This window comes from Melanostigma gelatinosum (genome assembly GCF_949748355.1).
Source record: "Melanostigma gelatinosum genome assembly, chromosome: 5".
NCBI lineage: Eukaryota > Metazoa > Chordata > Actinopteri > Perciformes > Zoarcidae > Melanostigma > Melanostigma gelatinosum.
In genome coordinates, this window is record NC_136638.1 from 13,645,568 (window position 1) to 13,668,060 (window position 22,493).

The 22,493-nt window shown below is 44.7% G+C and overlaps 2 protein-coding genes across 6 annotated transcripts in view; one reads left to right on the forward strand and one right to left on the reverse strand.

The window, feature by feature from the left end:
- Nucleotides 1–4,374: 4,374 nt before the first annotated feature.
- The window catches only part of LOC306777519 (neuroligin-3), a gene marked incomplete at its 3' end in the record, with an annotated part of 92,370 nt that continues 74,251 nt past the window's right edge, over nt 4,375–22,493 (forward strand). Inside the window, exons 1-3 of one of the 5 annotated variants that reach the window (XM_079268675.1) lie at nt 4,375–4,495; nt 5,582–5,641; nt 17,753–17,824. In XM_079268675.1, coding sequence (XP_079124801.1) covers nt 4,390–4,495; nt 5,582–5,641; nt 17,753–17,824 — 238 coding nt within the window. In that variant the 5' untranslated portion in view covers nt 4,375–4,389. Of the gene's footprint in view, nt 4,504–5,581; nt 5,642–17,752; nt 17,825–22,493 lie in introns of all 5 variants that reach the window. The other 4 variants (XM_079268672.1, XM_079268673.1, XM_079268676.1 and 1 more) reach the window with 4 other exon arrangements.
- LOC306777535 (piggyBac transposable element-derived protein 4-like) lies at nt 12,372–14,956 on the reverse strand (the record flags this gene model as incomplete). The annotated part of the gene is made up of 2 exons (XM_079268700.1): nt 14,561–14,956; nt 12,372–14,223 (listed from the first exon to the last, which is right to left on the reverse strand). Exons 1-2 carry the CDS (start codon nt 14,686–14,688, stop codon nt 12,372–12,374), a joined length of 1,980 nt encoding a protein of 659 aa, XP_079124826.1. The 5' UTR covers nt 14,689–14,956.

The following is a 22,493-nucleotide window of genomic DNA, read 5'->3' on the forward strand; positions in this document are numbered from 1 at the left end:
AGAGCCTTGGCTGCGGTTGCCATGGAGAGGAGGCCATTCCGGGGCACGAACCAGAGCAGCAGCAAATTGAAAATGCAATCGTCGAAACAGTTAAGAGTGAATTTATCTAAGCTTCAGATGCAATAATATTTAGCTTCCTCTAAATTTCAAGCTCCAAGCTTCAAGCTCCACCCTTGACTTTCTATCAAAGAACCAGATATGTTCTTAATCTCTTTTAATAATAATTCTAACTGGACAATGTCATGCTGTCTATGAGAAAAATGAATGGGACTTTTACTTCCAGAACCAGCTTCATGATCATGTTATACTGTAGTTTATGGCTCTGTTGAACTGTATTGCATTATACTGGATGGTGTTGCCAATATTTAGTCACTGCTATACGGAGAATAGTTTTTTGATAGAAATGGAGTGGATGTAAATGGGTGGACAAACTATTAGCAAACCCTCTCAGTGTGAGGCAATATAATTCAACAGCACAACAAACTACAGGTTCAAAAATGACCATAAAGTTCAATCAACACTTCTCTGAAACGGTTTCAACAAAAGCTTAACATTACTGTATAACCTTCATGTTGGTGGGATTTATTGCAGGCCTGTTGTATTAAACAGAGTTAGTTAGAAGGAGCCAATAAGCTGGCAACAGAGTGCATTAAATGGTTTATATATTACTGGTTGTGTTTTGTGGTGTTTGTAGGTGTGTTTTCAGATAAAGGTCCGTCTTGGTTCAAGCATTTCCCTCTAGCAAAGGCTGTAAAGCAGGGGTCTCAAACTCCCGGCCCGCGGGCCGAATCCGGCCCGCTACGTCATTTTATGTGGCCCGCGAATCCGGGCCACATAAATTCATTGTTTTTTTTGTTTTGTTTTTAAGTTCGACTTGATAATAAAAATATCCCCATAGTCGAAATGATGAGATAGAAAGTCGAAGTTATGAGATAGAAAGTCATAACTATGATGGAAAGTCAAAATTCTGAGATTGAAAGTCAAAAGTATGAGATTAGAAAGTCAGAATTATGAGATTGAAAGTCAAAATTATGAGATTGAAAGTCAAAATTATGAGATTGAAAGTCAAAATTATGAGATTAGAAAGTCAAAATTATGAGATTGAAAGTCAAAATTATGAGATTGAAAGTCAAAATTCTGAGATTGAAAGTCAAAAGTATGAGATTAGAAAGTCAAAATTATGAGATTGAAAGTCAAAATTATGAGATTGAAAGTCAAAATTATGAGATTGAAAGTCAAAATTATGAGATACTGAAGCAGCTCTTTGGCTGGTTACTGTACATTTAACATGGAAATGTATTGTGAGTACATTGAAGACTACTTTAAACTGAATGCAGAGAGTTATTTAACAATATGTTACGAGTAGTGACATTTACAACCGGCCCTTTGTGGGCGACCATGATGCTGATGTGGCCCGGAGTGAAAATGAGTTTGAGACCCCTGCTGTAAAGGCTGTGGTTTGTGGCACTGGTCGATGCTATATGTCTTTAACAATATATATTTATCTTTTAATAATATACTTCATAGAGTATTTGAAGTTGGGGATGTGGCAGTAAAGTCTGCTAGGTTTTCCGCTCCTGCTAGAGAGAGCCTCGTGAGCATGGAAGGGACTTTGTCAATGTGACTTTTCTGCATTTCGAAGCCTTTGCCAGCCCCCAACAATGCATGCCTTTTAGTCCCCGGATTGGATATGGATGGCTTTTCATGTATTATGACTGAGCGGGTGCTCGGTGTGCCAAGTCTCTCGGGAATAGTCCACCACACACATTTCATTTGCACAAGTATCAGGGAAGGTGAGCACATCCGCAGTATTTACAATATGTACTGTATGGGAGGGCTTACATGTACAACTTCCACCAGGCAGGCTTTCTGTTGATCAACATCTGCAGCAAATGGGAAAGCTGCATAGCGATAACGGTACCTCCAGGAATGTCGGGATTACTTTCTATCAGTGGTTAGTGGCCCTCCAACGGCTGCTGATACATTATAAATCATTTACGCAGTCATTTTGGAATGCAATATCCTCCTCTAAATGCTGGCTTTTCTTCTCCATTGTTATTAGAGCGAATACTGCAGTAGGCGCACAAGGCTGAGGGGGACACTAAGCCACAGAAATTGAAAATTGATCAGGCAGTGTGGGAAGGTGTTGTCACTGGCACCACAGGTTCACCCTGGGACTGTTGATTAGCATTTACAGCGCTGCCGCTGGACGTACCTGTGCCGCCTGTAGCTACATCCTCCCGTTGTAGGAGCAAGAAGGGAGATGACATTTAAACTCTGCCCTGTTCATATCTGTAGCCAGAGGGAAATGCTGCATGAAATTAAACAGGGCATGCCTTTTTTTTTTATCATGTTGTGATGTGCTTGTGTATGACTCCTGCTGATGGGTTTTAGCAGTGCCTTTCATGTAAATGTAGATAATCTTAAAGCATCCGTTCGTACTGTCCTAATATCCATTCCGCATGTGTTTTCAATGGACGTGATGGCGGACAAAATCCACAGTCCTATCTCTCTGCAAATATACATCCTAAAGTGTTTCTGCGGTTATGATGAGGCTGTGGCACTCTGAGTTAGTTGAATCAAGTGGGCGTCTTTTTACGATAAAACCCTTCTCTCTTTGTTACTATTCTCTCACTGCAGCTCAACAGGAAACGTTTTACGCCGTCTGTTTAAAGTGAAACTTAAAAAGGCTGTAACTTTGGACGACACCCACTTGATTTGACTCATTCAGACTGCAGAATCCTCATAAACCTTTTAGACACATGTATTTTCACTGACCACCATCACTTCCATTGGAAGCATGTTAAGCCAAGTTCACACTACACGACTCTCAAAGCCGTGAGGTCGCTGTACTGTTCACACTACACGTGCTGTCTTGTAACCGGGAGTCTTTAAGTCGACGTGGGTTGTCACACTACATGACTGACTGGCAACAGAAGGTCACACACTACAAGATCTTTCTGCAGCAGGAATCCCCAATGAGTATGTCTGGCCTCCGAACTGTGTTTCATCACAAAGATGATGTCGTCTTCAGCACACGTGTTTCCTTGATTGCCTGCTTCCACACGTCGTTACTATTTCCCCTTCGTAGATCAGTCACTGTGTTGTGTGTTATGAAAACATCCAATACGCTTATGTGCAACTTTGGTCCGTATTGCAAATGCAACTCATGCAGTAAAGTTCCTGCTGTTACGGGACAACCCCTTCGCCAGGATTCCCGTAACAGTTCACCCATAGCGCTCGAGCGCCGATGTGCGAGCGACATGCCGATGCAGATTTGGCGTTCATCTGGGGCTTTTAACCGGGACCCTCAAAAAGCTGTCGGCGAGTGGAACATCTGGGCTTAATTTGTGTCTCGTGATCTCGGCATGAGTGGGATCTTTTAATGGGTCAATATTACAGCGAACCTGTTTTCGTGTTCACACTTGCATCTGACGTTTGAAACATTGTTAACCTATTCTTTAACTGTTACTGTAAACGTTGGCCTTTGAAGAATAAGTACCTACTGTCAGTTGATGCCTTTCACATGTCACTTGTCCCATCAGCATTATTAGGAACATCTTGACAAGTTAATTGCAAGTTAATTGCAATATCCAAGTCAAAGGCAGCTCCTTGATTATGTGGATTGATGATAGCACCGAGAGCTCTGTCATGTTTATGTGACCTGTTTAATGTCCTACCAGGCAAGAACTCCACAAGTCAATAAAAATGACTGACGAAAAATGGTAGCTGCAAAACCGGTGGGCTGTCAGGGAAATGTCATTCATTTTCCTGTCCTCTTCTCTTGCAGCACGGGATAGAAGATCTGACGAGCGGAGAGAGGGCGGCGAATCAGGAACTCGCGGCGTAACCGTGACTGCTTCTCCTCGTCTGCAAGCCGGCGGGCTCCAGTATCCCAGCTGATGACTGTCCCTCAGGTGGCTGGACTGCAGGGCTGAGCGGGAAGTTTTTTCACTGAGGAGGGGGGGGGGGGGCCCCAGCTTATATGTTGGTCAATTACAGTCGCACTCGCTCTCAAGGACCATGTGGTTCTCTCCAAGGAGAGGTCGTCTCCCCTCGCAGAACTGGCTCAGTGCCGGCGGCTGCACCGGTTTCAGCGTGTCCTTGTGGGTGTTCAGTTTTTGTTGGTGCTTTCCGGCCGTGAGAGGTGAGAACTACCACCCCACTGTGAACACGCAGTATGGCAAACTCCGAGGGGTGAGGGTGCCCCTGCCCAGTGAGATTCTTGGGCCGGTGGACCAGTATCTAGGGGTTCCGTACGCCGCCTCCCCAGTGGGAGAAAAACGCTTTTTGCCCCCGGAGCCTCCTTCCTCCTGGTCAGGGATCAAGAACGCCACTCACTTTGCTCCCGTCTGCCCCCAAAATATTCACAACTCGGTGCCAGAGATCATGATGCCTGTATGGTTCTCCTTCAACCTGGATATAGTTACTACGTACATACAGGATCAACACGAGGATTGTCTTTATCTAAACATCTATGTTCCAACTGAGGATGGTGAGTGCGTCGAGTAAACAGGATGAAAACAAACCTCTCCTCCTACTATTCTTGTCTCTTGCCTCCTCCTCGCTCTGTCTTTCTTCTTAGATTTTGTGTCACCGCTGTAGTTTTGCGCGGAGCATGACCTGTTGTGTGGCGCATGCCGTGTCTGTGTCCATCATCTCAACCTCCCATCTTGACTTGATCCTTCATTTAGTCTTTTCATCAACTCTCCCTTTCCATGCCACTGTTAGAGGTTCCTCTTTTGATGACTAAATGACTTATTAATATGACCCCAAAAAAACAAAAGAAATCTAATCATACAAAGAGCAGATTGGAAATACTTGGTGCACCTTCCTACCCTCACTGTCTTGACTGTTCTGGGGATGTTAGCCATTAGCGATTAGTAGCCTGCCTCATAAGTGAATGACCTACGGCTGTAGGGTTGGTGAAATATTCTGTCTGGTACACGAGAGGCCTGTGGCATCAGCCTGACCTATGTAAGACCCTTTACTCTCCTTGCTTCATCCGGTTTGTCCTTGCACAAAGCTAAAAGCAAGAGCAGGTTTTGTGCAAAAGGCAAACAATAGATTGGGCTCCACTGTGACTAAAAGTCTCACAAGTTTCAGATGTCTTGATGTCGACTCTTTTAAATGGCCACCATTATTTCACCACTTGAAGGAGACCCACACAGAAAAAAAAAAGGCTTAAAATGTTAAGTGCTCTGAGAATCAAATGGGCAATGTCAAATAACACTCTCACTTATCAGATTACAATGCGAACTGCAAAACGTTGGCAATGTAGCCTCTCTGCCTACTGTGTGGCTGTAATGGGTCTTAAATAGAAGTGCATGTGAATATGGGCTTCCTGTGTCTCAGGGTGCAGCAACTTCATTCCACCATTTTGGAATATTTCTGCAGCAACACCCCAGTTACTTTCTCAACAGGTCCTCTGTTGTTGTTCTTGTTGTTGATGATGACTGGGGGAGGGTGGGATGAGGTGAGGGGGGGGGGGGGGGTCTGATTCAGTCTGAGTTGTTGCATGTCACATGGGATCTTTTCCAGAGCTCTCTGTTATTTTGTAGTTTTTCCATTCATTTTACAGTCAAAAGAATATCCAAGGAATGTGCCAGGAAACCCAACAAGAAAATGTGTAGAAAAGGAGGTATGTAAAAAAAAAACAGAAAAAAAACAGGAAAAAGAGACAAAGAGAAAGCCATCACGGAACGAAAGAGAGGAATTGAGAGAGTGAAAGAGAGAGGAGAGTGATGGGTGCATCCTTCCAAAGCCGCCAATATCACCACCTGTCAACTCCCAAATCAAAGTGCTAATTGGGATGAACGTGGGACTTGTGACTCAGATCAACCTTGACACCAGTGTGAGAGATGAGCGAGTGGTTGTGTTGCACGTGTGTGTGTGTGTGTGTGTGTGTGTGTGTGTGTGTGTGTGTGTGTGTGTGTGCGCATGCTGAAGTGTGGTTTTGCTATGAGTGTGTGTCAAGGAGCGACAATGCAGGTCTCTAAATAAATAATGACGCGTTGTCAAGCGATAGATCGTGATGTCTAAGAATAACATCTGTTTTATTTTTTATTTTTTTACATGCTTGTATGGTTTAAAGTGTAATCCTTTTTAATTCAAATACAACTGTTGATTAAATCAGAGGTACGAGTGCTGCTTTTGAAACACGAGAAGATAAAATCTGACTCGGTAAGCAAAGAACTTGAATCATGTTTCAGACGGCTCTGACAGCACTTAAGACACCAGCTTATTGGAAGTATTTGTCAAACGTGACACCTGAAAGCGTCGGAGCCTCAGCCGTTAATTAAATTTACACTAACAAGTGGAGGGCCACCTCTCTCTCTCTCTCTTGAATTTATGATTCACAATTGTTCAAATAGGGGCTGGTGGGGTATTTTATTGGGATGACAGCTTTCATCTGTCCATGTGGCAAATGCTCACACAAACGCAGTCCAATTTCATTAGCAGCGGCTAAAATCTGGTAACAACAGAAGGCTAATAGAGGACCTTACGAGTAGCCTTAAGACAGGGAGTGTATCTCGCTCCACAGTACAGCTATACTGTTTCAGCGGCGAGACCTCTGCTGTTGATTTCCATGGAGGCAAGAGGCAGCTATTGGCCTCCCTCTGTGCACTCATAAATTCTGCTTTGGTAAACCAATTTCGTGAGAGAAAGACTGGCCCTCCAGGCACATCTGCTTCCGAATTAGTCCCAGCTGTGGAGTACACACAGAAATATCTCTTTAATATTCCCCTTCCACTTGGAATTTTTCAATTATCTCCCCCATGTTTGGTAATGAGAAAAACTGTTTTATATGTTGGTTTTGTGACACATTTTTGTGCAGAAAGATGATTGTTGCATGGTTCCTCTGTCGCTTTAAACACAAAGGTTGCTGGGAACTCTCTTTTTTATTTCAATTGCACCGTTTTTTTGAAGTGCTTCTACTAATCTTGGCTTATGTTGAATTAGCAGTGCAAATTAAGCATAATTTATCCTTCATAGGCAAAGCAAGCACTGCCTTATACTTTTTGGTTAAATGTTTCCACAAAAGAAAGTTCAATTATTTTTCTGCCTGAATCGGGAATAACTTCTCTTATTAAATATTTTAATAGTTGAATTAGATCCATACAATTGGTCATAAAATTAGGGGTATGTTTTGTATTTAAAGTTTTGCAATGCTTTCAATAGAGACCTTTACACGGCAGTAGAGTCATACACACACACTGTGCATATTCTAATAACACCTCTCTGTACATCTATCAACGTGCTTCCTCTGGAGAAGGGCATTTGACTGTTGATGAAACGGTTGTGTAATTTTGGCCAAGCAACAGTATGCAGTTGTGACAGGAGCGGAGTAGATGGCCCTCTCACCTCGTGTGAAGCACCTTTGTTGCACCGGTGATGCTTGTCAAGTGAGAAAGAGTCAAATGCATCACACGTGATTCTTCTGTTTCATGAGACAAGAAGCCAGTGTGCCATGATGTGTAGAGCCTGTGTAACTCTGGAGGTAACAATATATAATGTAGAATTTGGTTTTGAAGAAATAATTCTCATCTTACTTAGAGATTGAAAATGATTAAGAAAATCTGCCTGAGAGATCCTGTGCTTTTACCATCCTATTGGCATTGTGAAGCCACTTAATGCGCTGATATCAAAGCTGTGGATAATTTTCCTCCATGAAACAGCAGGAAAGCTCTTAAACCGCTCAGTAGTGCCCTGACAAAAGATCAAAGACACGCCCATTGAGAAAATAATGGAAGGCTCAAGACAAAATGACAGTGGATGTAACTATTTTCAGGATGGTTGGTTGGTATTCAGAGCTAGGGGTTGTTGTGCGGATCATTTTGCTTGTCCAAAATCAACAGAGCATTGCTCTTTGTTCAGGAAACAGATTATTCTTTGCACTGACTAAAATGCAATTTTAGAGAATGGCCGTCCCTTCCCTCTGCCCGACTCGTGCAGCACCGTGTGTCCAAGATGTCCTCACAGGTATGGTCTTAATTTGCAAGTTCAGCACCGTAGCCCACTGCTCCCTCTGAAGTGGCCTTCTAGCACAGAGCAGCAGACATTGGAGCCTTGGTTTTATCACTCGGTCATTTTCTCCTCTCTGAGTCGGAGTGAATGGAGTGAAGAAAGGGATAATGATGTGCGGGGGACACAGCTGAGCACTGTTCAGCCTTCAGAGTGCTGGATTGGCTCGAGACTGGTCAATTTTGCAAGGACGCACCTTGATGAGGTCAATCTTTAGCTTTCAAAAAAGGTTTACGTTGTTCAGTTGATTGACAGACTTTAAAGGAGACCTGTAGATTCCCGCGCTTTTGATGAGATCCTCACTGAGGATCCGGTGATTTAGGTGCACTCACTGTGCTGCATGCCGCCTGTTTATGCAACGCAAAGAATATTTTCTATGGGCTTTTTACAGCATGCCTCTTTCACCGCCCATAACCCTCTCGTAAATAAATGCCCGAAGAGTCCTTCAACCTGGCCTCTCTGAGAGACACTCTGAGATCACACTTCCTGACTCCTAAAATCATCCCTCATCATGAGCCTATTTGAGATAAGTGCAACAAAATCTGTTGTACATTTTGGCTTGATTTGGACCACTCAAATATCATTCTTATGCAGCCCTCACAGGCAGCAGGCTGCCATGTGTTACGCAGCCCGGTGCCAGCGCTGAACAGCCCCATCAGTTGCCAAACCTGTAGATTAAGTATCCCGGAGCAGAAACACTGGACATTTTTTTTCCATCTTAACAGATGACCTCCAGATGCTAGAGAGCTGTGAAAGACAGAGCCCCCCGAACCTGGGGAGGCCGCGTCTGGGCCATGGCAGTCAGTAACACACCATGGTAATCCCCCCGAGGAAATCTGTACGCCAAGCAGACAGCGCAAAAAACTTTCCAAGAAGACGAGAACAAATATTGGCTTGTGTGATTTGAAAACAGAGCAGATGTCTGCTTTTGTTTGATGGAAAATGACTTCCACGATCTCCTGTGATTCAGCTATCCGGGACTGTTTGTGACCCCGGCGAGTGAGGGCTGTAACCGGCCAGCGGCGGATCCAGTCACTCACTCTAATTTGAGATGCGAGACGCGACCCAAGCAGGAAGTCCCTATTCAGAAGCCTCATGCCGCTGTGCTGTCCAGCTTCCAGCTCAATATCTCTCTTGTTTATCCCAAAGTAAAAAGGAATAGATGACACAGGCTGTGGGGTCTTAAAGCCCTGTTAAATTGAAAACACAATCTATTTGTTGATTCTGGTATCTCTGATAGCTTAGAGCCAGGTTCTTGAGTCCTAATTTCCCTTTTAAGTTTCTCCTTTAAGTTGACCAAACAAATCTGCACCACAACATGCATCATTTAATACAAATCCTCTTGCAATTCAGGCTCATATATTTGGTATCTTTGGGATTAATTGACATTTGGCCTGGCGGTTAAGGCGCACGACGGAGTTCACTTGTAAACCAATAAAAGTTATCTACACATTTAGTGTTTCTCACCAAAACGCAGCGTTGCATCCCCAAGGTTCAACACGTTCTTTGAGAGCATTTGTTTGCCGATTCCTTTCCTATTTTAAATTGACATCCATGTTTGCTTGCCAACAGTATTCTTCTTCACTGCCTTTGGCTGTGTTTTGCCTTTCCTCGGGGTGTTTCCGCCACAAACTGTGTTGAAGGCTACAAACCTGCATTGTTGTGGCTTTCAAATGGCGTCGAATGCATCGGAACTGCGTAATGATGCATATAGTATTCAACCGTGGTGCAGCAGATACTTAAATGACTGTTTTGTCTTACAGAAGATTAGGAAGCCGAAAGCCTGGTGAGTCTTGATTGTTTCTGTTAGATATTTGTGCAGCGTAGTCCTTTTTCCCTAATATGGGGAATAAATGGTTCATTAGGGAGCTAGAACAGAGGTAAGACACCCCAGTGTGTCCCAGGCTGCCACCGTACTCAGAAGCCTGTGGTCTCTGTTAAACATGTCTCTTTCCATTATCGAGCGGCAGACAGGAAGAAAGACAACTTGGCGGCCTTCTATTTGTTTTGGTTTTTTTGCATTTTGGGAACAGCTGAAGCGCAGTGTGAGTTTTGGCTGTCCTTTACTGCAGGATTACAGCCCCCTTAACCTTTTAACTGTATTCTCCATCATTCTCTTTTATGTGTCCCTCCCAAGCTGTTCCTTAACCTCTACACTGGGAGACGGATTGAGAGAGCTGGAGACAGACACAGAGAGGGAGAGAGAGACACACGGAGAGCAGAGAGACAGGAAGAGAGACGGATCCGGGCACTCTGAAAGAGAAAAATGGCCACCTGAGGATTGGAGACCGAATATAACTGCTCTAAATTGTCAAGGCTGCAACATTTCACCAAGTCCCTTTCCACATTTTGACCTTTCTGATATTTAACTCTAAGGCCCACCTATTGTCAGCGAACCTTTTTCCAGCAAAGGAAAGGCAGTTAACATTCAGCCCCTCCACGATGTATTGAGTGAATTTTGGATTAGTTCAAGGAAGTCTCTAGGGTCTCACAGAACTCTATATCTTCACGTGTGTGTGTGTGTGTGTGCATGCTTTGATTTATTCATGTCAAACTCAACAGCCACATACTTGTGTCTTTTGTTTGGAATTCTATCCTGCTGAAATGTTAAATTTCAGCAGCCTTCATGTAACGAGTAAGCCCATCAAACGCAGTTTCTTTGAACCTGGTTTGATGAATGCAACAGGTTTCTATTTTGATTGTCAAGGAACATGAATAAAAGCCGTTATTCTAGATGCCGCCTGTTTTGAAGAGATGCAAATGTCCTGGAGGCCCGCTATGCGAAGAAACCTGTCAAATCATTGTAGTTTGATGTTATCAGTCTTTTACTGCGGCATCACTTTAAAAGAGTCACGGTCAAATATAGGCTTTTTTTGCTGAGTCACTGAGGGTGTTACGTTAGAAGCTCCTGTTATAGATCCAGCATTTGACACACACAGGCTCACAGACAACATGATTCAAAGTGACGGAGCTTCCCTGTCGACACCTGCCATCCAATCTATGCCTGTCTAAAGCGCTCGATACCACCACGTCAACGGCACAGCGAACGCTAGAATAACCGTAATCACGAACCAGCCATATAGAAGCCTGCTTCAGCAGGTGAGGCATCTTTGTTAGGGTGCTGGCTGTTATTCTGCTAAACCATTTTTTGGAGGTTCCCTTGAAGCCCACATGAGAGACATGACACCTGACAGCTTTTAGGCAGAATGAGTAGGATTTGTCACCTGCCTTGTCACAAGCCCCCCCCCCCCCGCTTGGCGGTTTGCCTTGCTATATTTGTTCATTTGTTTGTTGGCGCTGTGTCTGCCGTGCGCTGCTTACAATCTGGCACGAGGTCGCTCCATTTTTATAGAGGTTGATGCCCAGAAACGACCTAAACAGAGCACACGAAGAAAGCACAGGCAGAGGGCAGGGTCCCTGCAGATACAGACACCGCCACACACTTCATAAGTGATGAATGAGAGGGATTATTTTAGTTTGAGTCGATACATTGTTTTTAGGAAAATCCAGCTGGTTCTGACTGTTGCTGCTCTGAACTTTTTTCGGCTTTAAAGCGCTATAACTCTGAGACTGAGGCCATTTTTAGACTGACACTTTGTGAAACAACACAGCCGCCTCATCACTTCAATGACACCACTGTGTTAGCAGTGGTGTCAAATGCAGAGGGCCTCAGTAGTAAACGCTGGCTCTTTTATTGTTTCGAGCTGCAGCGTTATTCGTAAAGGCGCTGCGTTGGCCCATTAAATACCTGGAAGCGTACATTCCTTGTAGATCCCTTTGTAACGTGGACGCCATATTTCTGCTCAGTCTCTGACGAAAGATTAAAAAGTCCAGAGTTGTAAAATCCAGTAACGACACGACCCCCCCCCCCCCCCACCCCTAACGCCTAAAATATCTCCCAAATCATAGCACATATATGTGAACAGTCTCACTGCAAAGCTGTACTTTGATAAAGTGAAGCAGAACAAAATGAGAGGTTTTAGTACAGAAGGTTTAGGCGAGATTTCCAAAATGTGCATTTGGGCACCATGTGTGCCATTTTAATGTCCTCATGTACTAAACTACATATTTCACTGATATATTACTAATGGTGGTCAATACATCCAAATGCAGCAATTTCTGGCTTTTTTTTAGAGAAAAAAAAAATATATATATATATATATATATATATATATTTTCCCATTCAAAATAACACACAAATCAACAGAATATTGAATCCAAATGGAAGAGATTTATTTTTACTGTAAATTTGAAACAATAAACTGTAAAAACCACACAAAAAACAAAACTATACGATACTGAGCAGTCAATGCACTCTAGTATCCCTGAAGGTCTGGGGGGGGGGGTTATTCTCCACTGTGCCACAGCTGGAAGCAGTTGCTTTTGGAGTTGAGGCAGAGAGGTACATCACACCTCATGCAATAAGTAGATGTCTTCACCCTCTGCACTCCATGATCGCGGCACCTCCTGCAATGTTTCCTTTGCCCTGTTTCGAAAAACATGGGCATGCAGGTGGTCGGGGGTGGGGGTGGGGGGGCTGCTGAGCCTTTAGCAAACTCCAGCATCTCCTTGGCCAACTGCTCCCTGAAGGTCTTGTGGGTGAGGGGCTTTGTCTGCCTCAACTTGAACAGCTCCTTGTGCAAGAGGTAACTGTTCACAGCAGCGATGTCCACAAAGTGGTAAAAAAAAGTCTTGTACCACTTCATGGTCTTGCGGCGGACGGTGTACGATGCGATTAGGGAATCGGACAAATCCACACCCCCCATGCTGAGATTGTAATCCACGATGCTGTCCGGAACTGGTATTGATTTGTGCTGCCACACCCCAGCCGTCTTCACCTTTCTCTTCACCGTCTGTCCACTATAGGCCTGATGAACTGTGGAACACATCGTGACTTCTCTCGTGTCCATCCACTTCACGAAGAGGAGTTTGCCACTCTGGATCCATCGCATGTCTCCCCTCACAGCATTTTTGGGCAGGTTGTTGGTCTGAGTCTTAGGGAAGCCAATAACATTTCTCCTGATGGTTCCACAACAGCCGAAGTTCTTTTTGGACAGATCGGTGAAGAGAGCAGGGCTTGTATAGAAGTTGTCTGTGTACAAATGGTAGCCTTTACCGAGGAGAGGAAACGGCAAAAGGTCCATCACTGCTGAGTAACTCAGCCCGTGGCCTGTGGTGGACTCACTTTTGCCCTTGTACACAAAGAAATTCCAGGTGTAGCCAATTGATGAGTCAGCCAGCACGTACAGTTTGTAACCCCACTTTATGGGCTTGTCCTTCATGTACTGCTTTATGCTCATGCGGGCTTTGCTGGCAACCATCCGCTCATCAATGGACACATTCTGGTGCGGCTGAAAATGGGCTTTGCAGGCGGTCACCATGTCCGTGTACAGCGGCTTTATTTTGAACAGGCGGTCATGCTCAGCAGTGTTCCTTTTGTTCTCGTTCTCCTCGTCCTCTTCTGGGTTGCTGAGGTGAAGGGACCACAAAATGGTGTTAAAGCGGTCCCTCGTCATGCTGTCACCAGGGAACTGAAAGTTGTACGGCCAGCTCTTCCTCCAGCAGTCAGACCTGTTGTGGACCGTCACAAGGCCAGTGAAGATGATGATGGAGAGGAATACATAAAAGTCCTTCACTGTGAGCACAGCCCATTGGAACTTCATCCCAGCTAGTTTTCGTTTGGCAGCATTGGCATTCGTGTTTTCAATGATTTTTCGGACAACAGATAAGGAAAAAAAAAGCTGGAAGAGGCCAAGGGGAGACCATGGTGTGGTGGTGTTAAATGTGGGTCCTGGGGTCCTGGCTGGCATGAACCTGAGAGGGTCTGGTTGGATGCACTCCTCCTCTCTGTTGTGCCACCGGTCGTCCTCCTCCTCACTGTCTGGTGTTGCTGCCCTTGGTTTTCCATGCTTGGTAGCTGGAGCAGAAGCTCCCAGAGAGGCGCGCCGTCTCTTCTGTGGAGTGGTCGGGGGTGATGCTCCAGGGCTCGACTCTGAATGAGATGCAAACGACTGTGGGTGTGAAGCCATGGGGGGAGGTGATGCGGCTGGCTGAGGCTGTGGACGTCCTCGAGCCGATCGTTGAGCTTTCTTTTGTCTTGGAGCCGATCGTTGAGCTGTCTTTTGTCCTCGTCGTGCTGGCTGTGAGGCGCTTGAAGTACCTGGCACACTGGCATGGGGGGGCTCGTAATCCTCATCACTGTAAACCAGAATATGGAAGAAAAAGAAATTTGTGCATTCAGTGGTTTGGTTCTGAAATTGTAATACATGTAAGCGCACACACACACACACACACACACACAGAAAAAGCAGAGTATGAAAGTATACACCATGTGGTTATGAACAAACACACGTCATTTGAGTACACACAGACACACTTGTATGAGTACACGTACACACACACACACACACACACACACACACACACACTTGTATGAGTACACACACACAGATTTTGGCCTGAGAAATCTAGATAGATAGAAAATTCGACACCAATAAATCGATCAATAAATATAACATTTACAAGACAATCATACCTTTCTGATGATGACGACGGCGATGATGCAACACGGTAATCAGATTCACTACTGCTGCTGCTGCCCTGTGGATCTTCGTGATGAATTAAATCTTCGCCATCCGACGAGGAATCAGCAGAGAATTCCATGGCTTCCTCCTAGTTGAAAGGTGTCTTCTGTTGTTTCGACATCTTACAAATGAATCCAAAAAATGAACGAACGGTGAAAGTAACTCAAACGATACTAAAACAAGCAGAAGAAAACAAGCTGAAGCTTCGCGTAAAGTGCTGTGCTGCACTGAGTTGAACTGCGCCTCTCCTGGAAAGCAGCCGAGAGCATGCTGCGTAGAAAAAAACTGCGTTCAAATCGGCCCGTTTTCCCCCCCGCCTGCTTCTTCTTCTTCTGCTTCTTCTTCTTCTTCTTCTTCCGCTTTTTTTGGCGGTTGGCAAACAGCTTTCGGGTGCCTTACCGCCTCCCACTGATCTGGAGTGTGGACTAAGGACTCCAATACGACAACCAAACGAAAAGAAATACATATACATATATACACACAGTGGTGTATAGTAACGAAGTAGAAATACTTCGTTACTGTACTTAAGTCGTTTTTTTGGGTATCTCTACTTTACTTTACTACTGATATTTCTGTTGACCTTTACTTTTACTTTGCTACATTTTGCAAAGAAAACTGATCCTTTTACTCCCATACATTTCCCCTGAAACCTTCGTTACTGACTACAAAATCAAATCCATCTTTAGAAAAAAAATTTATCATGAATTATGATCATAATTCGACAATGCGATTTGTGTTGCTGGTGTCTGTTGGCTCATATCTCAGCGATAGTATGACGGAGAGAAATGTTACGGTTATGTCCGTAACCGTTGTGTTCGTGGCGTGCTTTGTGCTATCTCGCTTTGTTTGTTAGCATCAAGCTACGATTGCTAAGTCCGGAAATGTCCCGAGTGTGTACACTCCTGGCGAAATATGAATATGGTATTATAATTATGCTAAAGGTTGGTGACTGAGTTGTTTTTGGAGTATGTTCACATGGCTTTCATATTATTTGAACCCAGGTTCTGACATTTCACGTGGTATGCGACATCATTATATTCATTTTCATCATTAATATGTGTTCAATGGTCCAAAAATGACAGGCATTAAGAGGTATCTTGTTAACGAATTATACGTTTTAATTACATTTTCACACCTGGCAAGCCGTTCACCTTCCCCTTCCCAATGGCAAATACAGATTTAAAGCCCACTTCTGCACAACCTTCCACAACATCTTCCACAACTTGCTGTTGCAACATTATGTCCAATAACCTGTTTCAGCCAAAGTAGAAGCTTGAAGTTGTCATCGACGTATGATTATGTTGGTCTATCTAAAGCTCGTACAGCTGCCCATAGAGACTGCATTATTCATCATGCCCAGTTATTAGACTGAACAAGGTCACCGCGCAGACTGCGGAGTCAACTAATTCAGGCCTCTCCACTTAAAGAGCTTGAATTTACTCAGTAAATGTCATGACACTCAGCCTGTTACATAATGCAATATATTGCATCTTTCAATTAACAATGGATGAGGTGTTGAAACAGAGAGGCGCATTCATTCAAACATAAGCTGTTTAACTGGTCCCTATGCCAGGTTGGCTTGCCCACATGAATGAAATAGTGTTTTAAAGACTTTTAAGGAATTAAAGTAAATGTAACATTTGACATCGTGATCATTCAAAGAGTCTTCGGGCCTGAGCGCATCATGGGCCAAAATGATTTCCCCACACTGCCCTGTTTGCGCATCATCTCATAGGGACCATGAATATCCCTGTTGCATCATGTCCCGTCATCAACATAGTTTGTAGATGACGGCTTAATCAACAGCCACAGGATGTGAGATGAGGTGGTGTTTGTTTCAGCACTTTGGGAAACGCTAGACATCTTATGGAAATCATGAATGCTTCAGTAAATCCCCTGACAGTCAGCCCATTATAATTTTGATATTAATTATTCATAGTGGCCTGGTCATTATACCAGAGGAAAAGTCCAAGGTCACAAAAATATTAGGATTTACTGTGTCAAGAATTGCTCAGGAGGAAAATCTGAACTGACAGTGGTGCTAGATGAAAGCTCAGGGTACCGCCAAAACTGGATAATTCTCCAAAAATACCATATTTCTTCTTGTCAGAAGATGATCAATTGTTGAATGCATAGACTGGTGGGTTCAACCAACTGTTGAAATCCTTAGGCCTTGCTGCTAGTGGGCATTAAAAATGATTACACATGGATATCAGACCAACCAGTTTATAGCACTGTGTGAGCAGTAGGTCAAGATAGGACTTGTTCACTAAATCTGTACATGGTGTGCATGCGCGCTAGGGTTCTAGATTTTCATACCAACATGTAGCACAAGGACAACAGCATATTACTTACGTACTCTTTTGGGCAAAGAGACGAGCTGAAGTGACTGCACACATCACTGAGTATACATAATACACGCAGTCTTATGATTTATTGAAATCTCTACCACCTCCGGGGAAGTTGCAATCCTGCACATGCATTTTTTTCACTTTAAAAACTCTGTTTCCTGCATCCTGATTTTTATATTCTTTAACTTGCCAATCCCCACATTATCATTTTCTTTGTCTTTTGATGGTCTTTGGATGGCCAAGTTAGAAATGCATGATAGGTGCATATTCCAAAGAGAGTAGAAGGTCAGTTGAATCTTATTTGAACACATCAAAACCCTGCTCAAAACATTAGTTATTCATTATTTCAGAAAAGCTTTTAAGCTGGTAGTGTTGTTCCCCAAACTTCCTAAATCAAAAAAATAAAAAAATGTTTCTGAAACTGCCAGTGGTGTATGACTCTGCTCCAGCTATGCTATTTAGGTTACCTTCTACGTTTTGATTTGTGTGTTGTGATAATGGATTTGTAGTCAGTGTAGTCTTTTTTTTAATCTGTATATATTATTTTAAAAATGTTTATTTTTCTCTTTTTGTTTGTGCTGAAAGTGTGAACAGAAATTGTATTGTATTGTAATGTCCACTGTCAAATTTTCTAATGGGAAATGTGCATTTGAATTGGCATTGTATATCACTCACATGTGGTCTCAAATACTGATTTTTATTGAATTGCCTCTTTTCCCATTTCTGTGTTGCCAAACGTGCTATTTTGAATGTCCCTGTGCCTCTCTATGTCTCTCCCTGCTTCAATAACAGGGGCCCATGCAAAAAAACAGGGCGAGGATTTATCGGATAACGACGGTGATGAAGATGAAGGTATTTTCCATGGTGAACAAAGATGGTGCATGATTTATTTCATTATTATTTTTCAAAAAATGTCAGTTTTCTTATTTTTCTTTGATTTATTTTTGTTTCTAATTGCAAATGCAATCATCAAGCACTCCGGTCACATTGCAGTCTGTAGAACAATGTCGTCTTTGATCAAGTGTTTGACTGTGTGAGTGAATGTGAAGTCTCCTGTGTCGAAGCATCAAAATTCTATCAGTGAGTAGAATGTTTGGCTTGGGAGTCAGATGGGATCCAGTAGCTGTCGAGATAACGAAGCCCAGATTGACTCATTTTAATATCTCACATGGTGACTGGAGCAACTTTGACAATGAGGGCAGAGGCAGAGGTGAGAGCCCCTTCTTAAGGTGAGGCCAGCAGCTGTCTTTGTGGTTCTCATGGCAGAGGGAAAGAGAAGCAGCAGTGTAATATCAGGCTGTTCACCAGGTCTGCCAGCAGATTTAGATGAGGAGCGGCAGTTCAGGAGTGCTGCTGGAGAGGATTAGAGGCGAGAGGTGTTGAAAATGGGAAGTTGCTGCTCAGCAATCGCATTGTTCACTTTCCATATTTATCTTGGGATATTCCTGGCTCAGGGTGGATCTCTGCCGAGATTAGAGTGAGAGACGATTCTTGTGTTGCAACAGAAACGGCTTAAGTCTCTGAATCTAAATCAAACCCCTTGATATCGCCCCGCCCTTGTCTTCCTTTGCCACAGTAGGGCAGGTGATGCAAGCATGATGTACCAAGGTATCAAGGTAAAGCCATTGATGCACACTCTGTTTGCTATGGACAGATTGGATTTTCTGCACATCACGTGTATATTCAGTGAGCAAGATTGCGTGTCTGGAGCGAAGCCGTTTGGGATCGTAGCGCATTTAGGGCATGCTGGACCTTCTACTGGGCAGGAAAGCTGACACGTCACACACAAGTTGCCAGATATCCTTTCACCCATGTTGGCTCACCTAATGCCGGCCTTGCTGCGGGTCCTGCCTTCGGTTTGAGAGCCACTGGAGGCCTGCTGGCCCGGCTCCTTTCCAGATGTTTAAGGGTTTGAAGCGAAGCTCCTTCCTCGTCGCCGGTGGGCTCTTCTTGGAGAAGGAAGCCTCTCGCTGGGCCTTGATCACAGAACGGGAAGCGTTGCCATGGCACCACTTTGACACACAGGTGTTTCTTCAGTCAAGCCCAGGGCGAGCTGTTGCAACTGATGCCAAATTGCCTTCAGCTTTTGTCTTGACTCTGTACACTTGCGCGCGCACGTGTATGTTTTTCTTCCCTCAAGCAAGCCCGCATGCGTCGCTGTGTGTAGCCCTAAGTCCGTTCAAAATTGCTGACAAGTGTGGATCCCTTTGTCTGGCACGTCTTTGCGTGCGCTCACAGTGGCTTGGCCTCCAAGCTGTTGTGCAAGACTAGCCTCACTGAAAATGTGACAAGTCTATTCTTTACTGAGCGCAACTAATGCTATTTACGGAGCATCACCGTAGAAGCACAATACAGCCCCAGCAGTCTCTGCCAGAGTGCTGTAACTAATGCATGTGTGACAGAGTTGGCCATCAATCCCTAAACATGATCCAGAAGTTTTTGCTTGTTCTGGTGAACGTGTCGGTTTTGAAGCGACACGGCCCAGCACGTGGAGTCGGTGTTCAGTGGCACCCTCCCTAATTCCCCCCAAAGAGGACTGCTACCTCTGTGAGGAAAACGGCTTCACTCCTCACAAAGTCCTTGTAAGCTGTCTTACACACTACCGCTCTCACTAGTGGCTGTACTATTATTGCGGGTAATAACAATCTCCTCGTCTACAGTAAATGTACTGCACGCCGAACCAATAACAATCAGACATTCGTGTTCAAGTTAAAGGCCAAGTCGAATCAGAGCCCAGGCAGTACTCCCCCCCCCCCCCCCCCTCGCTCTCTCACTCTTTCGCTGATGCACCTCTTATCCACATATTCTCATTCTGTGCAGAGAGCTGCTGTCTTGTCTCGTTTCTCCGTCTAACCCCCTCCATCTCTCAGTCTGTTCATCCAAACATCACCATGCTGTCTCAGTTGGCAGTCTGTCTATCCTTGGCTAATTCCCTCCCTCCCGCCTCCTGCCTGTTATAACCCTCCAGACAGCCTCTTAAATTCAAATAAGTTTTATTGGAACAATAAAGGATTTCTCACAACGCCAAATAAATGTAAGTGGCATATGTAACTGAATAGTAATGTATAAATGTACAATAAAAGGCAGTGGAACAGCCAATAAAAACCTTCACTGTAGCTGGGAATATAATTACCTTTATTTTAATACTGTATCTCACTCTGTCCGCTGGCTGTCCTTAGCCATGCTGTCTATCCGTCTCTTCATGTGTCTTTCTATCTGTCCCTTTGTGTGTCCGCCTGTCTGTATGAGCAATAGTCAACCCCCCCTCCCCCCCCGTCGCCCCCAAAGTGCATTCAAATTCTACGCAACACTCCCTCCAGCAACGCAAGCGCGTGGGCCAAGTTGCTGTGATTTACATCAGCCCACAATCCAGACTCAATTTTACCGAGGCAGTTGTTACACTGCAAAAGAAAAAGAAAAAAGGAGCGCAAGCTTTCAATCACCTGCTGTCGTTAGATAAAGGTGGGCATGTAAATAGAGTGAGTCAGGCTGTGTAGGAGCTAAATCTCCCAGGTGGAACATGGCAGTGGTGCCGAGGTACTGTGCCCAGTGTGAGGCAGAGAGAGAGAGAGAGAGAGAGAGGCAGCCGTCCCTTCTCCACCTCCACATGTCTGTCTGTCATTTGGCACTTTGAGACTCCAGCTCTAATCAGGAGGAATGCCTCCACCCAGCCTGAGCGTGCACACACGCTCAGGCATGTACACCCGCATCCTTTAAACCAGCGAAGCACGCGCTCACACACACGCACTCGTACACATAAACAATGCTTGCGTCCAAGTTTTAGACGCAAGCACTGAATAGAGAACACACACTCACACACTCATACCCCAACCCCTGGAGAACCTCTCCGTTGCTGCTGTGCCAGGGAGCAGAGCTGAGCTCCACCTGCCTGGGTATTACCATTAATTCCATTGCACAGGCCTGACTGGATCCCCATCCAGCAAAGCCCTCAGCTCAGCTCAGGCAGGCTGGAGACTGGTGAATCGACAGTGGGGGCAATTCACACACCATTCTCTCCGTTCTGCCACTAGCCTATTCTCTGTGATGTGGCAGGGTTGAGGAATCATGTCCCTTTGAAGCCCATTTATGCAGAGATATGTGGAATGCTGCTGCTCAGCTTCTTTCCAAGATAAGCATTGCTGCTAATGGCTGATCCACAAGGGCATCATTTGAGCCATTTCAAAGGACGGGGAGACCCAAGACTGTTGCTGTCATCAATTTCTTTTTCTTGTCCTTTACTCTTCAGTGGCACGAAATAATTGGCAGGGCGAAAACATGTAAAAACTGCTGCTTTTTGAAAAATCTAGAGAAGTGAACAGGAGTGAAGATCAGTCCACTGAGGCACTTTTCGTGTTATGCCACTGCACGTCTGCGGAGGTTCGTGTTGTGTGCACTTCTGTAACGGGTTTATTGGTGTGCTGTCCTCAACGCTTCCATGGGCTTTCACAGTACAACGTCAGCTTTCGTGGCTTGCACCAGCAGGCTTCCCTGAAAGACTAAAGGGTTAGTCTTCGTTCACTCAAGGAGTAAACAGCTGTCCGTGAGTCTTAGAGATGACAGCACCTCTACAGCCCCCTCCTGTCATCTAGATCCTGGCCAGCTGCCGGGGGCTTTGGCTAATAGCCTAAAAAGCTTCTCACCGCGTCTTTCCTTTTTATTTTACTCAGCTGACGTCTATCCCCGCCTCTCTTCTCTCTCTATCCTCAAACACACTCTGTCTGCCCTGTTGCCAACATCATATTTAACAGCACACCAGCGAGGGAGCCGCAAGTCACCTTCACACAAAGGTCATTCCTCCCATTACTTTTTACTGTAGCGATGTCAAGATTCATAGCAGACGTGCACACCCTCACACACACACACACACACGTCTCCTTCTCATATACCCAATGCCACGTTGAGATTTTCTTTATTTACCCGTGTCATACCTCAGTTGCTCTCAGAAATGTCAAGTGTTGCGCAGCCTGACATACTCTACCTATAAGGTGCTCTGTTCATGTCCATCCCATCACTCCTGAGGATGTGCACGCTCTGAAAGTCCGCTGGCTTAAAATAGCAGCAGCAATGCAACAGCATATTTTTGTTTCCATTGTCTTCTTCCACTCTCCTCTGCAGGTCCAAAATAGAAAATGTGTTCCTGTGTGTTCCTTCACCGCAGCCTCCGAGGCCCGGCCACACCGTGCTAGCTCATTTGATTCAATGTAAAGGGACCGTTAAGCAGACATTCGGTGACATTCAGAATACTGCCAGGGACTTGTGCAGCGGCACAAGCTTCTGTGTAATTCGGTGTAATTACACTGCCTGCTTTGCAAGGAGCTCTCCCGTTAAAACGAAATGCACGTCTTACATGTGAACATGGCCAGTAATGGACTTGTCATGAGTGAAGCGTGAAGCTTGGCCTGACAAGAGCACTACAGTAGGGTGCATGTCATGTCCTGCCACATCAGGACATTGTCACCCGCTCCCCCCCCCCTACCTCAGACCTCACTGATAGCTGCTGACAGCCACCATGTTTCACCAAGTGTTGACACAG